At 35.6% G+C, this 25910-nt stretch overlaps 1 protein-coding gene across 4 annotated transcripts in view; it reads left to right on the forward strand.

Annotated features, from left to right (window-relative positions):
* The window catches only part of LOC126892898 (protein enabled), a 186823-nt gene that overhangs the window by 138695 nt on the left and 22218 nt on the right, over window positions 1-25910 (forward strand). For 3 of the 4 annotated variants that reach the window (XR_007701040.1, XM_050662730.1, XM_050662732.1), the window contains exons 3-7: window positions 5990-6145; window positions 12376-12739; window positions 13018-13238; window positions 20313-20459; window positions 23648-23927. Coding sequence is in view for 3 of the 4 variants with exons in the window: in XM_050662730.1 (XP_050518687.1) it covers window positions 5990-6145; window positions 12376-12739; window positions 13018-13238; window positions 20313-20459; window positions 23648-23927 (1168 nt within the window). In the remaining variant the exon portion in view is untranslated. The remainder of the gene's footprint in view (window positions 1-5989; window positions 6146-12375; window positions 12740-13017; window positions 13239-20312; window positions 20460-23647; window positions 23928-25910) is intronic. The other variant, XM_050662731.1, reaches the window with a different exon arrangement.

Raw genomic sequence — 25910 nt, forward strand, 5'->3', positions numbered from 1 at the left:
ATTGACGACACGGATTCACGAATACATGCCGATCAGCTGTTTTCTGTTTGTGAAATATATCAACGATGGAAATGAATGAATAATGAAATGGCACTTTCTGAGATTCTATAATTATTGTAAATTGTATATTAAGCTACGGAAGCTCTCTCTCCTCTAGCTAAGTACCTTAGGATAATAATTAATTTGTGTTTCGCAGAAATAGTATTTCGAAATATAGATTTCTTTGTAATTGTTCAATTTTTCCCAAGGGTTTATTAAAATGTACATTCATTCCTAGAAAATTAGAGTCATTTTCATCATCTACTTGGATAAATTCTGTTGGAGATACATTATTACCCCTCTTCTTGTTCAACTAAGATCTTACTCACCAGCTCCGATCTCGGTGTTCTAAATTAGTGACTAAAAGGCTGGCTGCAGTAATAATAATACTTAAAGTTGCTGCTACCGCCTTTTTCCTTTTATATTTGGTTATTTCTGATAGTCTTGGCATTTCGAAATTTACCAAGTTAAATAAACAGCAATAAAGTAATTAAAAAAAACAAAAGTTTATAAGTTAGGTTAAGGGTAAAATTTCAAATTGCATGCAAGCCGGGTTGCAAGCTGTAAAAGACCATGCAATTGACTTGCATGAAAGTCTTGCATGCAAGAGTATTGCAGCAAGTTTTCTTGCAAGCTGTAAAGCGGTCTTAAGAATCGCTATAAATTGCGACTGTCATGGCGGAGTCGAAACTAAATTGCGACCTCGAAATAAATTAGAATCAAGCCCCAGGTACAATCACACACCACTTGGAGGTACACAGATGGCTTTCTAGGAAACTTTTATAAAAAGACTTTTATAAACAAAGTTTTACAACAAAATATATTTTCGGCGGGTATGGCATACCGCATTTTAGTGTTTAAGGGTTAAGATATTTAAAAAGCGTCTAGATGTTTTCGCCAGCACCAGGTAATATCTTATAGACGCTGCTAATGTCTCCATCATTAGGGTATAATTTATTGTATTTTTTCTGATATCAAAGCGAGTTAATCTTTGGCGTACATAAATCAAAGCACATCAACACAAAATGAAGCATTCTTGTTTAAAGTCATTCTAAAGCCATTATCTCTAATGCAATTTTTATTGTCATCGTCGTATCACAATCTCCAAGACATAAACAATCGGACCTATTAAAATTCCTCTCGACATTTATCAGTCCACCACAAATAGTTTATAGTTGATAATTCGACGGCAATTTCCAAGAAGAAGAAAAGTGATGACGACTCTTGCTATTGTTGTCGAGAATATTGATAAATGTTTTGAAAGAAAGGTATTTTTAGTCTTCTCTAGTTAGCCGGTTTGGATGCAATTATTTTGTTTTAGTTGTTGTTTTTGTTGCTGTTGTAGTGAACAGTGGATTATTTTTTATACTGTGGTTAACTTAAGTTGTAAGTGTGCTGTGGAAACTAATTGTTTCGTTTTATTTGTTTTTTAAATGTGATGATGCACTTTGCGGTTTCAATAAATCATCATCAATTTCCTGCAATTCGTCTCTGTCTTTTGCTGTTCACGCCACATCATAGGCAAATCTCAGATGGTTCAAGTTTTTACCGTCTTTTGTTCTTCTTCTTCTTCAGCATTAAGTAATCCAACTTTGGTGGCGTCCCCCAATTCAATCAACATCATCAATGGTGCTACAGCCCTACGAAAGAGCCTCGACCTTCCCAAGTCTATTACGCCAGTCCGTCCTATCCATTGCCAACCGTTGCCAGTTTGCTGCGCCTATTTTTCTCCCATCCTCATCCACACCATCCTTCCATCTGAGTTTTGGCCTACTCCTATTTCTACTTCCCACAGGTTGTGACATAAGGATTTTTCTAGGAGGGTTGTTATGCTGTGATCTTACTAGATATCCTGTCCATCGTATTCTTCCTATTCTTATAAGAGATACGTCTTTACCACCAAATATATGTTTATATATGTGGTATACCTCGTAGTTGTACCTCCTCCTCCAAATACCATTTTCACAGATGCCACCGAATATTCCTCTCAGGATTCTTCGTTCAAATATAAGCAGAAGGTTTTCTTCTGCCTTGGAGATGGCCCATGTCTCCGATCCATATGTCAACACTGGTTGTATAAGGGTTTTGTATATGGTTATTTTTGTTTTTTCTGCTTCTCATATTATGTCTACTCAGTCCAAAATAGCATTTGTTCGATAGGATTATCCTTCGCTTGATTTCGTACGTCATGACGTTCTCCTTGGTGATCAGGGAGCCTAAGTATGTGAATTTGTCTACCACTTCAAAGGTAGAGTTATCAACAGTGAATTGGTGACCGATGTTTCTGGCTCTATTGTTGGGTGTTGATGCCATCATCTTAGTTTTCTCCTCGTTTACTTTCAGGCCCATATTTTTTGAGGAATTTGAGAAGGTGGTATACATTTCTTCTAGTTTGCGTGTTGTGCGGGCAACTAGGTCCACGTCATCTGCATATGCCAAAATTTGGGATGATTTATTAAATATATTTCCTCTGTTGTCTATTCGGGCATCTCTGACCGCCTTTTCCAGAGCTATGTTGAAGAGGAGACACGCCTGTGATTGTTCACCCTGTATTTCGACTTTGCAAACGACTTTACGCATTGCAGCCTTAACCAATCTTATCAGTTTATCAGGGATGTGGAATTCATCCATGGCTTCATACAATTTATTTCTTAGGACACTATCATAGGCCGATTTAAAATCTACGAAAAGATGGTATGTGTCGATATTGAATTCATTGGTTTTTTTCCAGTATTTGCCTTAGCACAAAGATCTGGTCTATTGTTGATCGACCAGGCCTAAAACCACTTTGATATTCTCCAAGAAGCTCCTCTGAATATGCACTTAGGCGACCATATAAGATACTCTAAAATATTTTGTAAGCTGTATTAAGAAGGGGTATTCCCCTATAGTTTCTACATTCCGATTGATTACCCTTTTTGTGTAGCGGGCAAACGATTCCAACACACCACTCTTCCGGAATTAATTTGTTCCTCATTCCAGGCTCTCAGTATTATTTTATATATTTGATAAGTCAGAGTAGCACCTCCATATTTAATAAGTTCCGCGGACATACCATGACTTCCTGGAGATTTATTATTTTTTAGGTGTTTTATTGCATCCCGTACTTCTTGAATTGATGGAGGCTCTAATGGTGTATTGTTGGTTGCTCCTGGGGTGGTTGATTTAGATCTTCTACTTCGATGGTAACTAGTTCTTTATAGTGTTTCACCCACCTTTTCAATATTTCTTCTTTTGTATTGAGTATGTGCCCCTCCTTATCTGTACGTAGTCTAGCCTTGGTTTGAATTCCTTTCTTGCATTATTCAGAGTTTTATAGAATTTTCTTGTTTGATTTTCCTGTTTTAATGCCTCAAGTTCTTCCAGTATTCTATTTTCATAAATTCTCTTTTTTCTTCTATGAATGCACTTCTTCTCTTCTAAGGTTCTGTTGTTTTCCCAATTCAATCCAGTGTTTTATATTTTGCGCCACTTGCTGAGTAGCGCATATCTTCTTCCAAGTGCTGCCCACTCCCTTAATTTAGTTAGTGTTAATGCTGCCAGTGCTACAATTGAGGTTAAGATTTTTTTCGGAACTTCGAACAGGATGTATTCTTTCCAGGAAAGCAAGGCAAGATGGTCTAGAAGATTAGATGCGGTCGTAGCTATGTATTAACGTTACTTTAAAGTTGTGTAGGTCGTAGAGGATTTTCAAATCCATGATATCTCATGATAAGTGAGGCCACCTCCTTTTGAAAAATTTTGGGAATCTTGAATTCATCGTTTTGGTGTTTTTGGCATCCTTTGATAGAAGAGATCAGTCACGTCAATGAGTCTTTGCAAAGAAAAATCTGACAGTAGATTTAGCTACCCGGAATATCCTTGCTACCTAGCTAACGTTCTTGAAGTCTTGCAAAGAATTTGCTCAATCTGAGGCTATTACTGAGGGCAAATTCTTAGGAAGCTTGAATGATCTACCATATGTGTTCTCAGAATAAACACAGAAAAAAAGCCTGATGATGTGTGTGACGATGAATATCTGACAAGTTCTGAGAATGTGTACCAAGAAGAAGAATGTGTTAGAGGTTACTGACTGGATGATTACGGAACTCGGTGACAGGTTTAAGGCTTTGGACAACATAAACAGCAAGTTAGGATTTTTAAAGGAGTTCTAATTGAAGCAGTGCGAAGAAAAAATCCAAAAATGATTTCAGAAGCATTGGCAAACATCTACACTGTTAATCTCAATATTGAAGAGTTTAAAATTGAAATAGAAAATGTTAAGTCTTTATAAGTCAAGTCTTTATAAAAACAATGTAGATCTAGAGGAAGGCTACCCTAACATTACTGCTGCACTGATAATGTTTCTCACGTTGCTAGTCACAATGTCATGTGGAGAACGAAATTTTAGCAAAATCAGAAACTACATGAGAAGTGCACTGGGACAGGGGAGACTCTCTAATCTAAGTACATACAGGCTGTCCCGGAAAATAGTGCGTTCCTTCAAGGTACGGGCTAAGTGTACCATTTAGAACAAATAAGTCTGATAACATGTTTTTGTAAAGTCAACCGTTTTCAAAGAAATAATTTATTAATTTTAATGCATTTGATTAATGTCCACAGAAACGCAAATACAACCGGCAACTCTGCGTTCCTTCTTCTGTGTAAAACTAATTTTACTGTAACTCAACTATCATGAATCATCGACCATTAGGCATAATATGTATTGATAAAATACTGATAACAGTGATAGAAAAACAGCATAATATTTGTGTTTATTAAATATCTAATAAATAAGGTTTGTAAAGTTTGTAACTTACATGAAAATTTTTTATTACAATCAAGCTACGTCTTCAGGAAGTATCTATCGGTAGAACATGTTTGAGTTGTGAAAAATTTGAGTACTACATTTCTCCACTCAATCTTCTGGGAAATTCGAATGGTTCAATCAGATAATTACTAATAATCACAGCCCATAAATTCATACTTCTGGCAATTATGAGAGATAAACACACCATTTCTCGTAAAACAAGCTTTATCTGCACACAACACTTTACACAGAAATTCGGGTTCTTTGAAGATTTTGTTTTGAAATCATCTACAAATCCTTAAACTTCGAGGTAAATCGCCTTGGTGTACCTAAATCTTGCACTAATTATACACTATAGGTACTTAATTAACATGATACTTGCGATCGAAATCATGACAATACCACAACAATACGATGTATTCTCGGGTTACAGGTAATTATGATATGACAGTTTGTGTTTACAATTTTAAATATCTTCGCTATGTCAAAATAAATAAAACTGCCGGGTTGCCAAATATAAATTTTAGTAGAAAACATTATTTGATTTTTTTGAGGCAACAGATGACTTTAGAAAAAAAATTATAAGAAAGTTTTCTTTTAAATGGTGCATTCTACCCACACCTTTAAGGAACGCACTATTTTCCGGGACACCCTGTATAACATAAATTGATCACAAACCAAAAATTTTACTGTGAAACAGGTAACAAATAAAAAACCGAAAAACCTTTGAAACTTGATTGATCTGACAACGTCGCGTAATCAAAGTTTTGATCGGTCTGACCTTGGCGGTTTAAGATATTTCTGTCGAGATGTATAACTGTATTAATATAATTCTATTAAAACTGCGTAATAGAATATAGTGTGTAATTTCAACTACCGCATCTAGTAATAGGTTCCGACGGTGTGGTATGGGCGGTGGAGGGGAAACGAGAAATGGGTCAGCAAACTGATTATTGCCATTTCCCCCATAAATCTCCTAGTTCCAGTTCTGTGATACTTATCTACTTTATAAACACTCTAAACCTCGTAATTGCACAGCCCGAAGCAAATCTACAGGCAGATGATTAAAAATAAACGTAAAGCCCTTAATGCGCCCTATATTCGCCCTATTCGCCATGCAAAACTGACATACATTTTTGCTCATTCATTATTTTTTTCTAGGTCGTCATAAACTGTGCCATTCTAAAAGGACTGAAATACAACCAAGCCACATCGACGTTTCATCAGTGGCGAGACAATAAGCAGGTTTACGGATTAAATTTTAGCTCTAAAGAAGACGCAGATTGTTTCGCCAGAGCCATGTTCCATTCATTAGAAGTAAGTGGAATTTTTTTATTGTTTGCCCACATATTGTTCGCGGGGCTTTTGTTCGAAGCTTGGGGTTTAATCCTAGTCGTCTCAAATAATCGATATGGTCTAAATATAGCTTAAATTTGAATAAGTGGAGATATGCGATGAGTATCATTGATGTAGAACTAGGATCCATTTAAAAAACTAGAAAGAGAATTTTCAATTCAGTTACTTGCTTGATTATCGCTGTAATCAAGCGATAATTGTCGAGTAGACAAATGGGTGAGTGTAATTTTCGCTAGAATTATTCTAGGAATAAAAAAAAATGAAACAAGTAATTTCTATATGAAATTAAAAAAAATCTGTTCTTTTGCTTATTAACCAGCTGGAGCTACTTTGATTCAGAGCGCACCACAAAGCCCTTCTGACGACTCCTAGAAGAAGAAACGTACGTAAACGGATGGTGGTGATCTTTGAAACGAATTAAATCTTAAGCTGTTTCTCATTAACTTAGATCTACTCACATTTTGAGTACTAAGAAGCAAAACTTCGTTGGATTTTAACCTAGATAAATAGACAGGTTGTGGAATGCTGTTTGCCTTGCAAATTTTAGAAGGCTCGAATGATTTTAGGTTGTTATCAGATTGTTTTAGGTTGTTAAAAGCGACTGGAGGCCATTTGCGACCAGTTCAGTCCGTACATAAACGTGTGTCTGAGGCACTGTGTATTCGTGAGACAAAGCTCAAGTCAGTTTTGAAAAACAGAAAAATGTAAATAGTTAAGTAGAGGTCGCACAGTATAAACGTAGAGACCTAGACCATACCCAAAGACTAAAGATCTTCCTGAGAGTTGTAAGTTTGAAACTGGAGATATTATAATATATAAAATTTGTTAACAGAAGGAACATGGTTCTATAGAGACGGTGTTAAAATGATTAAAGGACAGAAGTACGTACAAAATTTCCAGAGTAAGTCCCTGGAGAGTTTTCAAACAGATTGGGTCTAGGTTCAAAATGGAAATCAATAGAAAGGCCTTGTGTGAAAGAGCTAGTGTCGTTCAGAAAAGAATCGAGTTTTCAAGTAACTACAATAATATTAAAAAAAAAAAAGAACCCGCTTAATTTGTTTATTAGACGAAATATAGGTTTAAACTAAAGGTGGAATAACACAGATTGGGCAGGACAAGAGTATAAAATCTATAAAATACACCGATACTGAGGGAAAGAGGCATATTACATTGTATACGAGTGGAAAACATGGTTTTATTGATGTGTTTTTGTCAAAATCAAAATCGGCAGATTATCATGATAACATGAATACGGAGATGTTTGTGAAATGGTTGAAAGAAGAACTGCTTCCAAGTTCACATGAATCGTCTACTATAGTTTTGGATAATGCATAGTTGCATTGATAAGCCACATCAACGTTTCATCAGTGGCGAGACAATAAGCAGGTTTACGGATTAAATTTTAGCTCTAAAGAAGACGCAGATTGTTTCGCCAGAGCCATGTTCCATTCATTAGAAGTAAGTGGATTTTTTTATTGTTTGCCCACATATTGTTCGAGGGAGCTTTTGTTCGAAGCTTGGGGTTTAATCCTAGACGTCTCAAATAATCGATATGGTCTAAATATAGCTTAAATTTGAATAAGTGGAGATATGCGATGAGTATCATTGATATAGAACTAGGATCCATTTAAAAAACTAGAAAGAGAATTTTTAATTCAGTTGCTTGCGTGACTATCTGAGGTAATTACACAAGTGCATCAAAATTATCGATAATATTGCTTGCTTAAGAGTATTGCCTAAAAACTACTAGAGTTCATTTTTATATTTTGACGAAAGAGCCCAACTCCGAAGGAAGAGAGTTCTTTCGCCAAAATGTGAAAATGAACGAGACTAGTTTTTAAAAGGCAATACACTTGAAAGCTAAATTATCTGATTATTTTGATGCATGAGTGTAATAATTTATTGAGAAAATTACTCGAAGAAAGTGAAACTATCAAATGACGAAATAATATTTTTCTAAACAATTAACTTAAACAAAACCCAATCTTAAAAAAACTAATAGTTATTAAAAACACAGTTATAATAATTTATAATATAGCTCACATTTAAATAAGTGGAGATAATATACAATGAGTAGCGCTGATGTACAGCTAAGATCCATTTAAAAAATCCATTTTTTTATTAATTTCACATTTATTACAATTTATCTACACACTCAACCTACATGTTTAGATAGATGCTAGGCAATAAGTAATAGGCAATGACGTAAAATATAATAGACCCAGCCACAGCTGTAAAAAGTGTCATAAACATGATTCCTTTTGTAATTCTGCGCCATACAATAATATACTCGTAATATAGCGTTAAATATTTTGATTTTAGGAAAGGCGAAACCCAAGCGACTTCATTTTCAAACAAATAAATATTTAAAGATACAATCTTTGGATTTCTTAAGTCGGAAATATATTCTCTCCTATACCTATTCCTATTGTGACCAACTCCAATTCAGTCGAATTCGGGACAGTGCTGAAAAAATACCTGAAATCCGGGACTTTTCAATGAAAATCTGGCCTTTTTTTAAATATAGAACTTTAATCATTCCGTAATATTATCATTTTATTGATTATAACATTTTTATGTTGACAATGATATTTTTGATAGAATTAAGCCACAATTGGTTGTAATAATAATTACATTTTTGTTAGTTTTTGACTTTTCGACTTCCAATCTGGAAATCGTTCTCAAAAAAGGAAAAATTAGAAAATCAACTGATGTTACATTTCCATGTAAATATAGTATTAGGTTAATATAAACAGCTGATTCATGTGTATACATGAATTGTTATTGATTTTAAATCGACTTTTCAGAAGACGATAATTAAAATACAGAAACGAGAAAAGTCCACAGTTCGAGTTTTCGTAGAACTATAATATGTACCACGATATATAGGTATTGTCCTTTTCATGAGAATTTTTCAGTGCGTAACAAATGATAGGAAAAAGGGTAAGTCCGTGATAATACACATTTATGGCATTTATTCTAACATGACATTTTAGTTAAATCTGACAGTTGTCACATTTTATTTTCAATTTGGAATAAAAACAAATCAAATGTGTTTCTTGCCTCTTGCATTTATAAAATGGTATTTTCTTTGATTTGTATAGTCTTATAAATTATACAGATTATATTTGTAATATTATTATCTAATTAAAAAAAAATATTTTTTTTATTATGGCGCCATCTATCGACAACTAGAAAGAATAACTAGAATAAATGTTGTAAATGTCTGTAATCACGGACGTGCCTTTTTTCTGTCACATACAATTTAATGCGTTAGAAAGAAATCGAAAAACTGACGCACTGAAAGATGATCATGAGAAAAAGAATAGAACATAAAACACAAAAACACTCTTGAAATTGTCGACTTTTTTTTTGTCCCACCAATTCAATTTGATGTGAATTCTTAGAAGAATAATGTATTCAAAATTTCAAAATATTGTTTTACCAAAACGTTAAAAATTCGGGCCTTTTTCCGGGACGCCGGGACACGACTTCGTAATTCGGGCCATGTCCCGGATTTTTCGGGCTAGTTGGTCACACTACTTATTCCTCATCCTTCTAAAATTTGCAAGGAATAAAGGGTGATGAATTCAGAGACATGGGGAGTGTATAATTGCATTAGACAACAATTCAACAAGGCAAAGATCAACAAATCTCTTTCCTACTACTCAATACGTGAGTAAAAGCGCATTTAGATAAAGGCATTTAATATTTAATTTCGACTCAGAGATCATTACCATCTCTCTATGGACCATTTCAAACTTTTATTATCTTCAGGAGAGCCTGTAATGATGGTCTGAATCGAACTTAGACATTTTTGCCAAGTATGCCAATTACAAGGAAATAATTAACATTTAGATGCACTCGCGACCTCTATTAAAGGAAAGGCGACACCCAAGCGACTCCATTTTGAAAAAAATAAATAATTAAATTTTTTTTAAATATTTATTATATTTATTTGAAAATGGAGTCGTTTGGGTTTCGCCTTTCCTTTAATAGAGGTCGCGAGTCGCGAGTGCGTCTAAATGTTAATTATTTCCTTGTAATTGGCATACTTGGCAAAAATGTCTAAGTTCGATTCAGACCATCATTACAGGCTCTCCTGAAGATAATAAAAGTTTGAAATGGTCCATAGAGAGATGGTAATGATCTCTGAGTCGAAATTAAATATTAAATGCCTTTATCTATTTTCATTTTAGTTATAGGTCTGGATCCCGCGTATGAAAAAAAAGTTGATTAATAGCAAGCTGAAAATTTGTTAATAGGTTGAGGGTGTCTAGTCGGATAAACTTTGATATATGGGAACACTGGAACAGGGGCAGTTTTAATTGCGGAACAGGTTAAAAATTTGGAACGGTCAGATTACGAAAACGGCACATTTATTTTGTCCGAGAGAATAGACTTAAACTCTCCGAACAGAGATTAAACTCTCATGCAAAAATCAGACTGCTATTTATCACCTGTCATAATTCTTGTCATTTAACATATTCTACATGTTCCACTCATTAAAACTCCCATTTGGTAATAAATAGCAGTCTGATTTTTGCATGAGAGTTTAATCTCTGTTCGGAGAGTTTAAGTCTGTTCTGTCGGACAAAATACATGTGCCATTTTCGTGGTCTGACCGTTCCAAATTTTTAACCTGTTCCACAATTAAAACTTCCCCTGTTCCAGTGTTCCCATATATCAAAGTTTATCCCACTAGACACCCTTAAGCTATTAACAAATTTTCAGCTTGCTATTAATCAACTTTTTTTCATACGCGGGATCCAGACCTATTAATTCTGTTATATCACGTATGTTCCAGATTTTCTTTAAGCCCAGAAACAAACGAACCACTCTGCTGCGCTACTCTGTGGCGCCACAAAGTAGCTTTCGATGATTAGCTGTAAATTCTTATGTAAACTAAATGTGCCATTTCAGACGAGCGACAGTGGCCAGCCACTACAAAATCATTGGCGCTACAAAATCGCCTGTCTAAGCCACTTTGTGACGCCACAGAGTAGCGCTGCAGAATGGCTCGTCTGTTTCTGGGCTAAGGGGTTATATGCATGTTGTGCCTTTACTATTCTTTTTTCTACATCTGATCTTCTTCGTCTTCTTAAGGTGCCGAGACTGCTTGTCGATCGTTGGCTCTCATGTTGCCCAGCATATTAACAATAATTATCTTATTTACAGCCGAACGAAATAGTTCAGTAAAAATGTCAAGAAGTTGTACGGCGGCACACACTTCTTTTTCCCATTATTTTACCTTGCATGACAAGGTAAAGTATGTCATATTTTTCTGGGTGACCCATTATATGACCAAAGTATTCCAATTTACGCCTTTTAACCGTGTTCACTACTTCACAACTTTTATTCAAACGTTGCAAAACCCTTTCGTTTGTGACTCTTTCTACCCAACTAATCTTCAGAATAGGCGGTAGACCCAGATCTCAAATGCTTCTAGATTCTTCAAAAGCGATTCTGTGAGGTTCCATGCTTTAACCCCGTAAAGTAGTACTGGGAATATATATAAAATCGAACCATTCTTATACATCTGATCTACTACCGCCTTTTTTTCCACGATTAATTATACATCTGATCTACTACCGCCTTTTTTTCCACGATTAATCCCAAAATACATGAAAAGTTAACTCCTTCCTCTATTTTTCTTCCATTTATTTTAGTTTTAATTTCTTGGCTGTTGTTTTTTAGGAGTTTCGTTTTTTCTGTAGGTATTTACCTTAAGGCCCATTACATTCTCTTCTACTTCTTCAAAACTTTCTCCCTGAGCACATATTGCGAGATCATCAGCATAGAGGAAGTGTTTGGTTTCAGTTTTATAATGTATTGAAAAGCATGATGATAGAAAAACTTCCCTGTAGGATGCTGTTCTTTTGAACTCTTCACCTACTTACTTTGACCTCTAGCATGACGAAAAAGCATTTGTTTTACGTTAAAGAATATACGACCGTAGCAAGATTGTGGTCACTGGAGCACAGTTTGTGAAGCAATGTGTTGTACCTTACTGCCTCATAGGCTGCTGTCAGATCTACGAAAGCAGTCTCTGTTATAATTTTTTCTTCGATGCCGTCTTCAATGTATCTATTAGTGCGAGGACTTGACCGGTGCAAGATGATCCTATTTACTATTCATGTTTTTATGGGCCATATATACCTATACTTTAAAAATTATGTATTTTTCAACAGGTACTTAGCAACATAGTTAGGCAACCCGCACCACCTCCCCAATACGTCCCTCCAACGCAACAAATTCAGCAACAAATCCAACAACAAATTCAACAGCAACCGCCTCAGATACAAATGCAACCCCAACCGCCTCAACCCCCTCAAATGCCACAAATGCCCCAGCAGCCCCAATACGACGAAGATATGGGTTACCGCACGATGACCCGCGAAGACGTCGCCATTCTTCAGGAAAGGAGGATATCTTCGAATCTGATGTCGCCCCAACAGACCTCCCCCATGACGCCACAAGTTAATAACGTGCCTGTGCCACCCGCTATGCCTATGGGGGCACCTAGTCCTGTCTCACCCCCACAAAATGTTCCAGGTAAGTTACTGATATCACAATCTGAGAACATTCATGTTTATTCAATCATTCAATCATTCCGTAACTTATGCACATGTCAGAGCATCCGGCTCGAAGGACCAAATAATTGATTCAATTCTAACGGAAGATAAATATCCTCGTAATTAAAGTATATTATAGATATCTACTACAATTACATACAATGAAATTAGGAAGTAATGAGAGATTACAAATGAAGGGTTTAATTTGTGATTGAACAATCTATACTCCTACCCTTACCTAATGATACAAATTTTTAGTAGTCAACCAGACGACAGGGCACCAACGGACAGTAAGTGCCCCTCCCGCTCCGCCACCGCCTCCAGGACCTCCTGGTCCACCTCCGATAACAGCGGCAGCGGCACCACCTCCCCCACCACCACCTCCCATGAATATGTCCAGGTCACAAAGCAGTGACGGTGGCGAAATCAATTCTTTAGCTGCACAGTTACAGAATGCTAGGCTCAAGAGGAATAGTAAGGTAAGTTGTAAACCAATTAAATTAAAGATTTATATGTTTTGATATACCCGTTTCACTGATTCTAGTCTCAACTATCTATACCCTGTTTTTAAACTTAGAGTATTAATTTAAATTTACAGCGCCGTAATGCTTGTTTGTAATTAGTCCAACCGCAGGCAAGCTTAGTCCACTAAATTATGAAATTTTAGCACTATTGACATTTATGAAATTTTGACCCTATTGACATTTAAAATTTTAGGCGTTGATAGCTTCCATGACAATTTGCCGATATCGTTCTCGATCTTGCGCAACCTGTAATAATTCATGTGCTGATATGCCAGTACTCCGGTCAACTTACACATCCGAGGTTACAAAAATTACCATCCAGCTGAAAATTGGCAGGATTGTTCAAAATACCATCATAAATTAAATCTAAAAAGTCCTCATAAATCCGACCCGAGCTAAAAAATTTACGCGGGGTCAAAAGTCACCAAATATGGTTTTTAGCAATTTTGTTTCTGTACCTACTTCCCATGATCTTTGAAGTAATAGCTGTCCTTTTTCATAATCCTTCTCTGAAACCGAATTGTTTGTTTCCCATTCATCATTCTCTTTGCCTTATCCCTATGTGGGGTCGGCTTCCCTAATTGCATTTCTCCACACAATTGTATCTTGGATCATATCAATGTTAATCCCCTTTACCAACATGTCCTGCCTTATCGTCTCCCACCAGGTCTTCTTTGGACTTCCTCTTCTACTCCTTCCAGGAATCTGCACTTCAGCTATTCTTCGTATTGGGTGATTAACGTCTCGATGTTGAACATGACCAAATCATCTTAACCTATGCTCTCTCATTTTGGCATCAATTGGTGCCACACCTAGACTTCCCCTAATATACTCATTTCTAATTTTATCCTTCTTTGTCACTCCACTCATCCATCTAAGCATTCTCATTTCCGTCACATGCATTCGTTGTTCCTCTTTCTTTTTCACTGCCCAACATTCAGTTTCGTACATCATAGCCGGTCTTATGGCTGTTTTATAGAATTTTCCCTTCAGCTTCATTGGAATTTTTCTGTCACACAACACACCACTAGCTTCTTTCCACTTCATCCATCCAACCCTAATTCTACTGCATGCATCTCCATCTATTTCTCCATTACTCTATAATACCGATCCTAGGTACTTAAAACTATTGCTTTTCACAATCATTTCACCATCCAAAGATACCATTTTATTTGTAGTAACTCCATCTTTAAATGAACATTCCAAATACTCTGTTTTTGTCCTACTAAGTTTCAAACCTTTTACCTCCAGATCTTGTCTCCACTGTTCCAGTTTTTGTCTCTTTCACTATTTCCTATTAACACTACATCTCAGCATACATTAGGCACCATGGAATGCTACCCTGTAGTTTCGCTGTTAGCTGGTCCAAAACTAATGAGAATAAATAATGACTAAGCACCGAATCTTGGTGCAATCCTACTTTCACCTGAAATTTATCAGTCTCTCCCACACCTGTCCTAACACTAGTCCTTACTCCCTCATACATATCTCTCACAATCTTTACATATTCGCCAGGGACTCCTTTCTTATTGAGTGCCCACCACAGAATCTCTCGAGGAACTCTATGCTTTCTCAAGATCAATGAATACCATATGAGCGTTGGTCTCTTTATTCCTGTATTTTTCCATCAGTTGGCTTACAATGAAAATTGCATCTGTTGTTGATCTGCCCTGCATAAAGCCAAATTGATTATCGGATATTTCGGTTTCTTCACGTATCCTTCTATCAATTACCCTCTCCCATGTTTTCATGATGTGGCTAAGTAGTTTTATAGCCCTGTAGTTTGTACATTGTTGTATTTCTCCCTTGTTTTTGTAGACAGGTACTAATATACTGCTTCTCCATTCGTCTGGCATTTGTCCAACTTCCATAATTCTATTAAATAGACCTGCTAGCTAACTTATTCCTGTCTCTCCCAATGCTCTCCATACTTCCCCAGGAATATCATCTGGTGCGACTGTTTTTCCTTTCTTTATTTTTTGAAGCGCTTGAGCCACTTCCTCGTTTGTTATTCTGGTAACCATTGCTGTTACTGTCTCCGTTAACTCCACAGGCTGTCTGTCAAATTCTTCATTTAATAAACTGTCAAAATACTTTCTCCATCTCTTTTTGACATCCTTTTCGTGAATTAGTATTTTATTATTTTCATCTCGGATACATCTAATCTGATTAAAATCTCTTGCTTCCTTTGCTCCCTGTTTGGCTATTTTATATATCTTTGCTTCGCCTTCCCTGGTATCAAGTTGATCATATAGGTTTTGGCTTTCTTTTTGGCGACCATATAGTTTTGAAGATATATGTCCGATCTGGTTTTTTGCCACTTTTTATATAATTTTCCCTTTTCTTTTATTTTTCCTTGTACTTCATTTGACCACCACCAAGTCTCTTTATCCTCAAACTTCTTTCCTGACGTTTTCCCAAGTATTTCAATATTATATTCAAGTATTTCAATTGTTTGTTTTCCATTATTTCTTAACATTTCGGCTTAATTCTTTCAAGATTTAACTTAAAAAGCAGTTTGGGAGAGTGACGCATAAGCGGCATAAGACTAATTAGTCTAACATTTTTACATGATGATGTATTAGGTTTAATTGTATGAGTATAATTCTGTTAAGACTGTGGGGTGAAATTTACTACCGCTGCATCAATGTTTTTCTATCTATAGTATTATCCCGACACCATATCCGTGTGAAGCGTCTTGACTTCCTGAATAATTATATTCTTTTATTCTTAATTTTCATCTTTTCTGAATCGGTCAGTTGGACGTTACTGATTCTCCATTCTTTACTTACGATATTTAAATAACAATAACTACAGTGTTAATTGAGAGTATAGTGAGTGAATAATTAGTTATGCAGTCTGGTCTCAATAAAGATCTTTTCGCTTTAACAGTTTGCAAGCAGTAATTGAATATTGTGTTTTCAATCTTCATGAAATTAACAATGATTTGTGTAATTTAAAAATCTCGGTTCTTCATTATTTTCATAACTGTACCGAGATAATTTTAAGTCTACCGATAAACTAAGAAGCGGAATCTTAATAAAGCTTTTCCAGATGAAATCTAATTAGTTCCGATGAAAGTGATAACATGGGTAGTAATTTCTTAGATAATGAACCGAAAATACAAGAATATACGAGAGTAATCTGAAAAGTTTATGCTTTTCAATTGAATCAGACAAACTTTATATTTCATTTCATTTCCTTATTAACCAAAACAACAATCCCTCGTCAATTCCAATACCTATTCAGAAAAGTGAATATGAAAATAAATGAAAAATAAAACAACATCAAAAATCAAACTAAACAACACCTTATCAGAAGAATTTCCAGTAACAAAAGGATTACGACAAGGATTCTGCCTCTCTCCAATACCATTTAAGATCTATTTAAATGAAGCACTAAAACACTGGAGACGCTCTTGTTCAGGGATGGGAATTCAACTTGACGACGATACAATATTGTATACTCTACATTTCGCGGATGACCAAGTTGTAGTAGCAGTGGATAAAGAAGATTTAGAATTCATGACGAGACAGTTATTAGCATATGAAGAGTGGGACTTTTCTGTAAATCGAAACAAAACGCAATACTTATGCATCGGGAATGAAGTAGAAGATCTAATAATTATCGAACAAGAAACAATCAAGAACTGTGAGGAATATGTATATTTGGGAACAACAATCAACAAGAGTGGGCGCACCAAAAAAGAAGTAGAGCAAGGATCGTGAAAGGAAAAAGGGTGATTGGATGCCTAAACACGATGATATGGTAAAAAGAACTATCTAATCAAAGAAAACATCTCATCTTTAACTCCATTTTTAAAAATATAGTGCTCTATGGATGCGAAACATGGCAACCGGGATAATAATAAATTCAGAAAAGTCCGTAGAGAAGGATCATTTTTAATCCTGTCCTTCGGACTTCCAAATCCGGTAATGATATCTTCAAAAAACGAGTTTGTATTTATTAGTTCGTTCAATAGATCCTTTTCTATGGACATTTTTGAAGTTCGAAAGTCCATCTTCGGTATTATGTTGCGCAGGTATACTTGCCATCAAATTATTGCAGAACCGTATCTTAATCCTATTACAAAGTCCTGATCGTATCTTAATCCTATTACTAAATCCTATTACAAAGTATTTGGATGGCGTTCTTAGGTCGATGCCACATTATGCGTCTTGACCGGATGCGGTGAAAACGCATCCGTTTCCAACGCAACCGGGCCGACCTGTCACACTATGCGTTTAGACTGGTGCAGTTTGTAAGCGCGTATCGATGACTCAAAACGCATCCGTTTCCAACGCAACCGGACCGATCTGTCACACTATGCGTTTTCACCGGATGCGGCGGAAACGCATCCGGTAAAAACGCATAATGTGGCATCGGCCTTAAGTTTCGAGAGGTAAAAATACTGAATAGCAGATATAATAATTAAAGGCACAATAGATTAACATTTATTACTTTTTACCTGTGTCGGAAACTTAACCGCACCAATCAAATACAAATGACTTTAAGCTTAAAATTAAGCTGGCTACAGACTATGCACGATTCGCGATTCGTGATGCCCGATACGTGATTCGTTGTAGTTAGTAGTAATTCACGAATAAAGCATACATTCTATTGGTAGTTCTAGATTCGTGATGCGCGATGCCTGATTTATCCATTGTTCGTCGGTTCGTGTTGATGCGCAGCCTTTGATGTTCGTTAATTTACCGCTTACAATAGCGAATTACTGTGCACACTTTATTGTTCATGTTATTTACGAATCGATTTTTAATGAACAATACTCTACACACTATTCGTGAACTGTCCGCGAATCGCGCATTACGAATCACGCATAGTCCAGGTTTGCTGCAATAGTTTGATGGCAAGTATACATTTTTTTATCCTCTTGAGAACCTATAATGAATTCATCTTGAATTTAATAACGTTTAAAGGGGTTTCACCCATACATTTAGTGGCTTTAAGCAAGTATACTTTTGTAGCCGCACTGAAGATGAACTAAACTTACGTGCATAGAAATCGGCCCACTTAAAAATTTGGTCATTTTTGATGTTTCATATTTTGTAAACCTGTTGGCCGATTTAAGTGATTTTTTGAACATGGTATAGCCTGATTCTTTAACAATATCACAGTAATAATATTGTTGCTAAACAGGTAAATTTTCATTGTATACCGGGTGTACCAATCAAACTGTGTTTTTTTCTCAAAGTTCGCATCACCCTGTGGAATATTCTAACATTTATAAAATACTGAAATTAAAACCCAACTATAGCCTGAGGTTTTCTTAACATTCTCTTTTTTGATTCATTGGTATATGTTGGACAATAAAAAAGTTAGGTCCTTTAACATCCAGACATGTTCTTCATCAATACACGGTGTTTCTAAAAAAATGCGACAAACTTCAAGGGGCAATTCTGTATGAAAAGATAATGACAGTTGGCTTTATAAACGTATGTCCGCAAATGTTTCGTTTCCGAGATACGGGATGTTAAATTTTTTCTTACAAACTGACGTTTTATTTACTTCTTTAAAACCAGTTGAGATATTCAAATGAAATTTGGTAGGTTTTAAGAGATAGTTATTCCGGATTATTTGACATAAAATTAAGAATTTAATATTCACCATTGGCGTACATACGGGTAATATGATCGATCATATTACCGATCGAACGAAATTATGAATCAAATTCATAATTTTATGTCAAGAAATCCGCAATAACTATCTCTTAAATCCTACCAAATTTCATTTGCTTATTTCAACTGGTTCTAAAGCCATAAATAAATCGTCAGTTTGTAAGAAAAAATTCAACATCCCGTATCTCGGAAACGAAACATTTGCGGACAAACGTCTATCAAGCCAACTGTCATTATTTTTTCATGCAGAATTACCCCTTAAACTTTGTCGCACTTATTTAGAAACACCGTGTATTGATGAAGAACATGTCGAGTTGTTAAAGTACCTAACTTTTTTGTTATCCAACCTAAACGAATGAATTAAAAAACAGAATGTTAAGAAAACCTGAGGCTATAGTTGGGTTTTAATTTCAGTATTTTATATATGCTAGAATATTCCACAGGGTGATGCGAACTTTGAGAGAAAAAACACAGTTTGATTGGTACACCCGGTATACAATGAAAATTTACCTGTTTAGCAACAACATTATTATAGGTCTGGATCCCGCGTATGAAAAAAAAGTTGATTAATAGCAAGCTGAAAATTTGTTAATAGCTTAAGGGTATCTAGTCGGATAAACTTTGATATATGGGAACACTGGAACAGGGGCAGTTTTAATTGTGGAACAGGTTAAAAATTTGGAACGGTCAGAACACAAAAACGGCACATTTATTTTGTCCGACAGAACAGACTTAAACACTCCGAACAGAGATTAAACTCTCTTGCAAAAATCAGACAGCTATTTATCACCTGTCATAATTCCTGTCATTTGACATACTCTACATGTTCCACTCATTAAAACGCCCATTTGGTGATAAATAGCAGTCTGATTTTTGCATGAGAGTTTAATCTCTGTTTGTCTCGGACAAAATAAATCTGCCGTTTTCGTGGTCTGACTGTTCCAAATTTTTAACCTGTTCCACAATTAAAACTGCCCCTGTTTCAGTGTTCCCATATATCAAAGTTTATCCGACTAGACACCCTTAAGCTATTAACACAGTTTCAGCTTGCTATTAATCAACTTTTTTTTCATACGCGGGATCCAGACCTATTACAGTGGTATTGTTAAAGAATCAGGTTATGACGTGTTCAAGCAATCACTTAAATCGGCCAACAGGTTTAGGAAATACGAGTCATCAAAAATGACCAAATTTTTAAGTAGGCCGATTTCTATGCACGTAGGTTTATTTATTTCGAAATCTTTCTCGATTTAGCCGGAAAGGGTTTTTTTAAATAAATATACCTTTTATAAAGAATTAGGTATTTACTAAATTTTTGTTTTTATTATATCTATTATGTTATGATACATAATTTATTTTAATACTGTATCACATTTTAACTGTATTTTTTTAGAATACTCCTCCCCCGACTGAAAATAGTGGATCTTCGACAAGTAGTGGCGGTAGCAGTAATTATGGTACTATAGGAAGAGGTGGAGGCGGTAGTATGGCCTCCATGATGGACGAAATGGCCAAAACATTAGCTAGGAGAAGAGCAGCGGTAAGTAGTCCGCTTTTTATTACAGATATACAGTCACTGACAATAATGTGGAATATTTTGAAATCATCGGAAATATCATTTAATAACTATGGTAGAAAACACCTTTCTTTTAAGAAAATTATTCAACAGAAAATATTTTAAGTCAATAATTAACCAAATTAAACGCATTTTAAGTAATAAGTATTCTTCCTCGAATGTTGACTACTGCTTGAAAACATCTTAGAAGACTCAGACTCTGAATTAAATTGAATATATACTTAACGAACTACATTCCATTCTTCTTGTGCTGGAATCCTTAGCTCTCCCATAGAACAGCATTTCTGTTCCAAATACGACGGAGAATATCTGAACACTTAAAAGTGTTCCAAATGTGACAAATGCTCGATCAGATTTAAATCCGGGCTATATGGTGACCAATATATTATCTTTCAAATAATTGTACCTCATCAGGGTAAGCATTCACTATTCCAGCGACATGAGGACGTGCGTCATTAGCACGAATCTGTCATATCCAATATGGTCGAAAAATAGCAAAACATTATCTAAAATGTTTTCAATGTACATATCAGCTGTCATTCGCTCAATCACCGCTACAAGTTCGGTGTGTCTTTTCCAAGCAATAAGCCTCATTAGTTATGCCTCCTCCACCAAAACTAACGCTTTGTATGAGGGTACAAATGACATACCGTTCGCCAACTCTTCTGTAGGCGAAATTTCGTCCATCTGGCTTCGTCCACCATTTTCTTGCCTGGCCCAATCTTTTTCTGTAATTTCCTGTTTAGCGATACCTTTTTAACACTTTGGACATAGCAGATCGGGTTATATGCAGGCACTTTGCAATACCTTTCTGTATATACCCCTCGTTGGATAGAGTTACAATTTGTACTACTTCAATTTCATTGCAGAGTCTAACTGGTCTCTATATTGTCCTACAAAGTGGAAAAAATATAAACAAAATTCGACTTATGTTTTGGTATCGCCACTTTTAAACTACTGAACCGCCAACAAATCTTACAGTTTTAGGAAAATATCTTTCAACAAATTACTCGACTCTCCTCTTACTACTAGAATTTTTGGTGCTACCCCATGTCAATTATTGCAGGGCTCCCTTACTCCTAAATATTCCCAATACCAACCTTGAAGTAAATATTGATAAAAACAAAGATATTAAATCAAGGCCGGGCCAGTCTCTGATATTTTTAAGCCATGAAATCTGGGGCCTACCAGGATCCCATTCTCTTTAAATCTGCCACTAAATGATTACTTGATCTGTGCCTATTCTCCTCCATTATCGTTGGTGGTGTGGTTGTCCAAGGTATTTTCAAGATCCTTCTTTAAAGCCAGAGTTCAAAGGCTTCTAACTTATTCATCAGCATTATGTAGAGCGCCCAGGCCTCCGTTCCATACAATAGTATTGGCCATACATAGCAATACAGAAGATGACATTTAAGACTGATATTCTTCTACTGTTACATAATAAGCTTTTCATTTTGATAAAACCTTGTCGGGTTATTCTATTTTCGCTTTTATTTCTTGTTCATAATAAAGTTGATTGTTAAACAAGCAGCCAAGATATTTGCATTGGTCTACGTTTTCAAGCTATACCTATTTGACAGTATCTGGAGTCTATGGTCCGAATCAGTCATTAAAACAGTATCATCTGCATAACGGTATAATGTTATTTACTATTTGTCTGGTTATCCCGATACCTTCTGAAGAGTGTGATAAAGCGTTCGCAAATATTACCTCCCAGTAGACGTTAAACAGTATCGGTGATAGCAGACAACCCTGTCTGACACCTCGTTGTATTTCGATTGTCCTTGACGTGTTACCATTGGTCTTTATGATTGCTGTCTGATTCGAATAAATAGCGTCTATAATTTGAGAGTATGTTTTATCGATTCCAATGTCGTTCAATCTCCCTATCAAGGTCCTGAGCTGCACCCGGTCGAACGCCTTTTAAAAATCTAGAAAACAGACAAAAAGGTATCCTTGTTGATCTTTGCACCTTTGTGCCAGTTTGAAGACACAATATTGCTTCACTTGTCCCCATGCTTTTCCTGAAGCAAAATTGTTCTTGACCGGTGACCTCGTCACATCTTCTATTTACTATTTTCTGTATGATTCGCAAGGAAAGCTTCAGAATGTTATTGAGTAGAATTAAGGCGGAAGTGTTGGTATGATTTGACATTCTTCTTTTTTCGCAGTAAATGTTATTAAATAGACCAAGAAAAAGGTCTAAGTTTTCCTCGTTGATTAACTTCAGTAGTTCAGCTGGTATTTCATCTTTTCCTGCAGATTTGTTGTTTTTTAGTTGACCTAGAGCATATCGTCAGCCTAATCGGTAAACTGCGTAACTCCATTTATCCAAATTTTACAAGAGACACAAAAAACTATATTTCTAAAGACTAATGCGAATACTACATATCTCCCATTTTAAAAGATAGGATGGTAAAACGGAAATATTTTATAGATACACCTATCACCAATTACTTACCACCAATTTTTCTTGAAAATATCACTTTCTAAACAGTGATAGGTCAGTCGTGTGGTATGACAAATTACGTATTTTTCGTACTAAATTTTGCAGCAAGGGAGATACGGTGTATACGAAGACGTCCCTATTTGCTCATCTGGTAAAAATATGCATTCTGCGATCTTCTTTAAACGATAAGTAGGGACTTTTTCATAGGAGTAACCAGGGGGTTATAACCCCCCCCCCCCCCATTTGGATGTACTTTGAGCTCTATACGCTTTACACGATTACTATTCCATACCCCCCGAGACCATCAAGTAGTTTTAACCCCCCCTTAGGATCATCCTGGTTACACCTCTGGACTTTTTGAAGCAGATCGGAGTAATAACTCATTTTCAGAGAATTATGGAGTTACGCAGTTTACAGATTAGAACGACGATATTCTAGTTTGGACTTCAGTATTTCGGACCTTCGTCGTTTGCTTTATTTAATGTGGGAGGTTCTCTGATGTTCTAAAAGAGTTCCTTAATGTAGTCTTCTGACATGTTTCTTTGTTCTCCCGGGCTTGAAATCAGTTTGCCTTGTGCGTTGGTTAGATTATTTGGTTTTTATATGTCGTGCCTGTGATTTCCTTTCTTATGAAGAGGGAAGTCATCATGTTTTTTTTATTTAAGTATACATTGTTTACATTATTTAGATTTTTACATTTTAGGTGGAGAAAAAAGTACCGGATAACGTCGAAGACGAGAAAAAGGCTGCGATTTGGGAAAAGACCAACACGTTGCCGAGCAATTCCAAATTCAGTTCCGAGTCACCTAAAGGCGTTCGAAAACGGTTCGGATCAGCTTCAGAGGAAACGATATTAAAAGTCAATGGCCTATCCGAAGTCGGCGGTCTTTCGATCGGTCCCACGGAAATGGAGAGTCTTAAAAATGAGATAGTCAAAGAAGTCAGAAAAGAAATCGCGAAAATGAAACAAGACATATTAGATGGTAAGGTTTTTAGATTTTTATTTGTCATAAAGAGCCACGTTTCTTTCTAATTGATAGTTAAGTTAAGTTGGTTTAGATTGCCATGATACGTTGCAGGGTTGGTATGTCGAATTAAAACACTGACTCTAACTTATAACTTTATTTATGATTTACAACATCAGACAATTACAGACCTATTACCATAGTACCAACAATAAGTAAAATTTTTGAAATCTTAATTAAAGATCGTATAGCAAATTATTTGGATAACAAATCAATTATATCTAGCTCTCAATTTGGTTTTAGAAAAAATACTCAACAACTAAAGCTTTATTAGAAGTAATAGAACATATTGTTCACGGTCTTGATGCAGGTGAACCTACTAATGGTTTAATGTGTGACCTTACAAAAGCTTTTGATTGTGTGGATATTCAAACACTATTGACAAAATTGGAATACTATGGAATAAGGGGTACCATACACGACCTTTTAGAATCATATCTTACAGGAAGAACACAGATCGTTGCATTTAATACCTCTGCTATTCTTGATATATATAAATGATTTACCAAGTGCCTTGGATAACACCAACTGTGTTCTTTTTGCAGATGACACAACCTTATTATGTAGAGGTAAAACTGATTATAGTCAGGAAATATTAGAAAAATCTAAATCCTGGTTTAACTGTAACAAACTTAAGTTAAACGAGCAGAAAACCCAGACAATAGTATTTAGTTCTGATAGATGGGTTAAACCATCTGAACCAGTAAAGTTACTAGGTGTTACTATGGATACAAGGTTGAACTGGTCGCACCATATTGAAGGATTGTGTAAGAAGCTCGCCTCACAGATTTTTGCTATGCGCAGGTTGGCTACTTCTGTGAGTCGAGATATTCTTAAGTCAGTTTATTTTGGAATGGTTCATAGTATCCTGACATATTGCATACTTCTTTGGGGAAACTCGTCCTATGCATATTAAGTTTTCACTTTTCAAAAAGCAGCAATCCGAATTATTGACTCAGCGGAATATCGCGCCAGCTGTAAACCCTTGTTTAAAAAGTATGGCATTCTTCCTTTACCTTCAATATATATATTTGAAACTTTGTTAACTGTTCATAATAATATACAAGATGTAAAAACACATGCTGATCAACATCAGTATAATACAAGAAACAAAAGTCATATCATTATACCATATTCCAGATTGTGTGTTACACAACTTAATACCATAGATTATAATCTGTATAATTGTTTTTTAAACCTAAACAAAAATATTGATATTAAGACAATGAATTCTAAACAATTTTATAAATTAGCAAAACACTTCCTACTGGAACACTGTTTCTATAGTATACAGGAATTTGTTTGTTTGAGCTCCTAGGGTGGTCGTTTTTATGAAAACTATATTACACCTAATTGAATTGTTTTTCTTTTATATTTTTATATTTCTATTTTTCACGTTATATTATGTGTTCTTGTATTATTTCTTAGTTATTTCCTATGTATACAAAAGTGACTTATTTATATTGTGACATGACATGTAGTGTTTACTATGTAAAAATTGTCAATAAACGTATCTATCTATCTATCTATCATCCATCAACATAAGGTTACTAAGATGTTGTTTCGCGGGGTAGTCCTTCAGGACACCCTTCTCGCAGGACGGCTCACTAGCATAGTAACGATCTTAATCTTACTATGAATAATGACAATACTATAATGCTCAATTTAATCCCTCTGTGGGTTATTTATCTCTTCTTCCAACTCGGACTTTGGAAGTAAGCTATACGTGAGTCTCTGCGAGGTTACACAAACAAACTTCGTCAATCAACCTTCGTTTTGTTTGTGTATGTAGAAACAATATCTTTTGTAACAACCTAAATTACTTAAAATTATATACATTTTTTTCGATACATATTATATTCGGGTTTTTTCCCTTACTGTACAATAGCGACAAAAAAATGTATGTCCGTGACTACAGGGAAGTTATAATAATGTGGATCT

Source organism: Diabrotica virgifera, chromosome 9, assembly GCF_917563875.1.
Source record: "Diabrotica virgifera virgifera chromosome 9, PGI_DIABVI_V3a".
NCBI classification, from domain to species: domain Eukaryota; kingdom Metazoa; phylum Arthropoda; class Insecta; order Coleoptera; family Chrysomelidae; genus Diabrotica; species Diabrotica virgifera.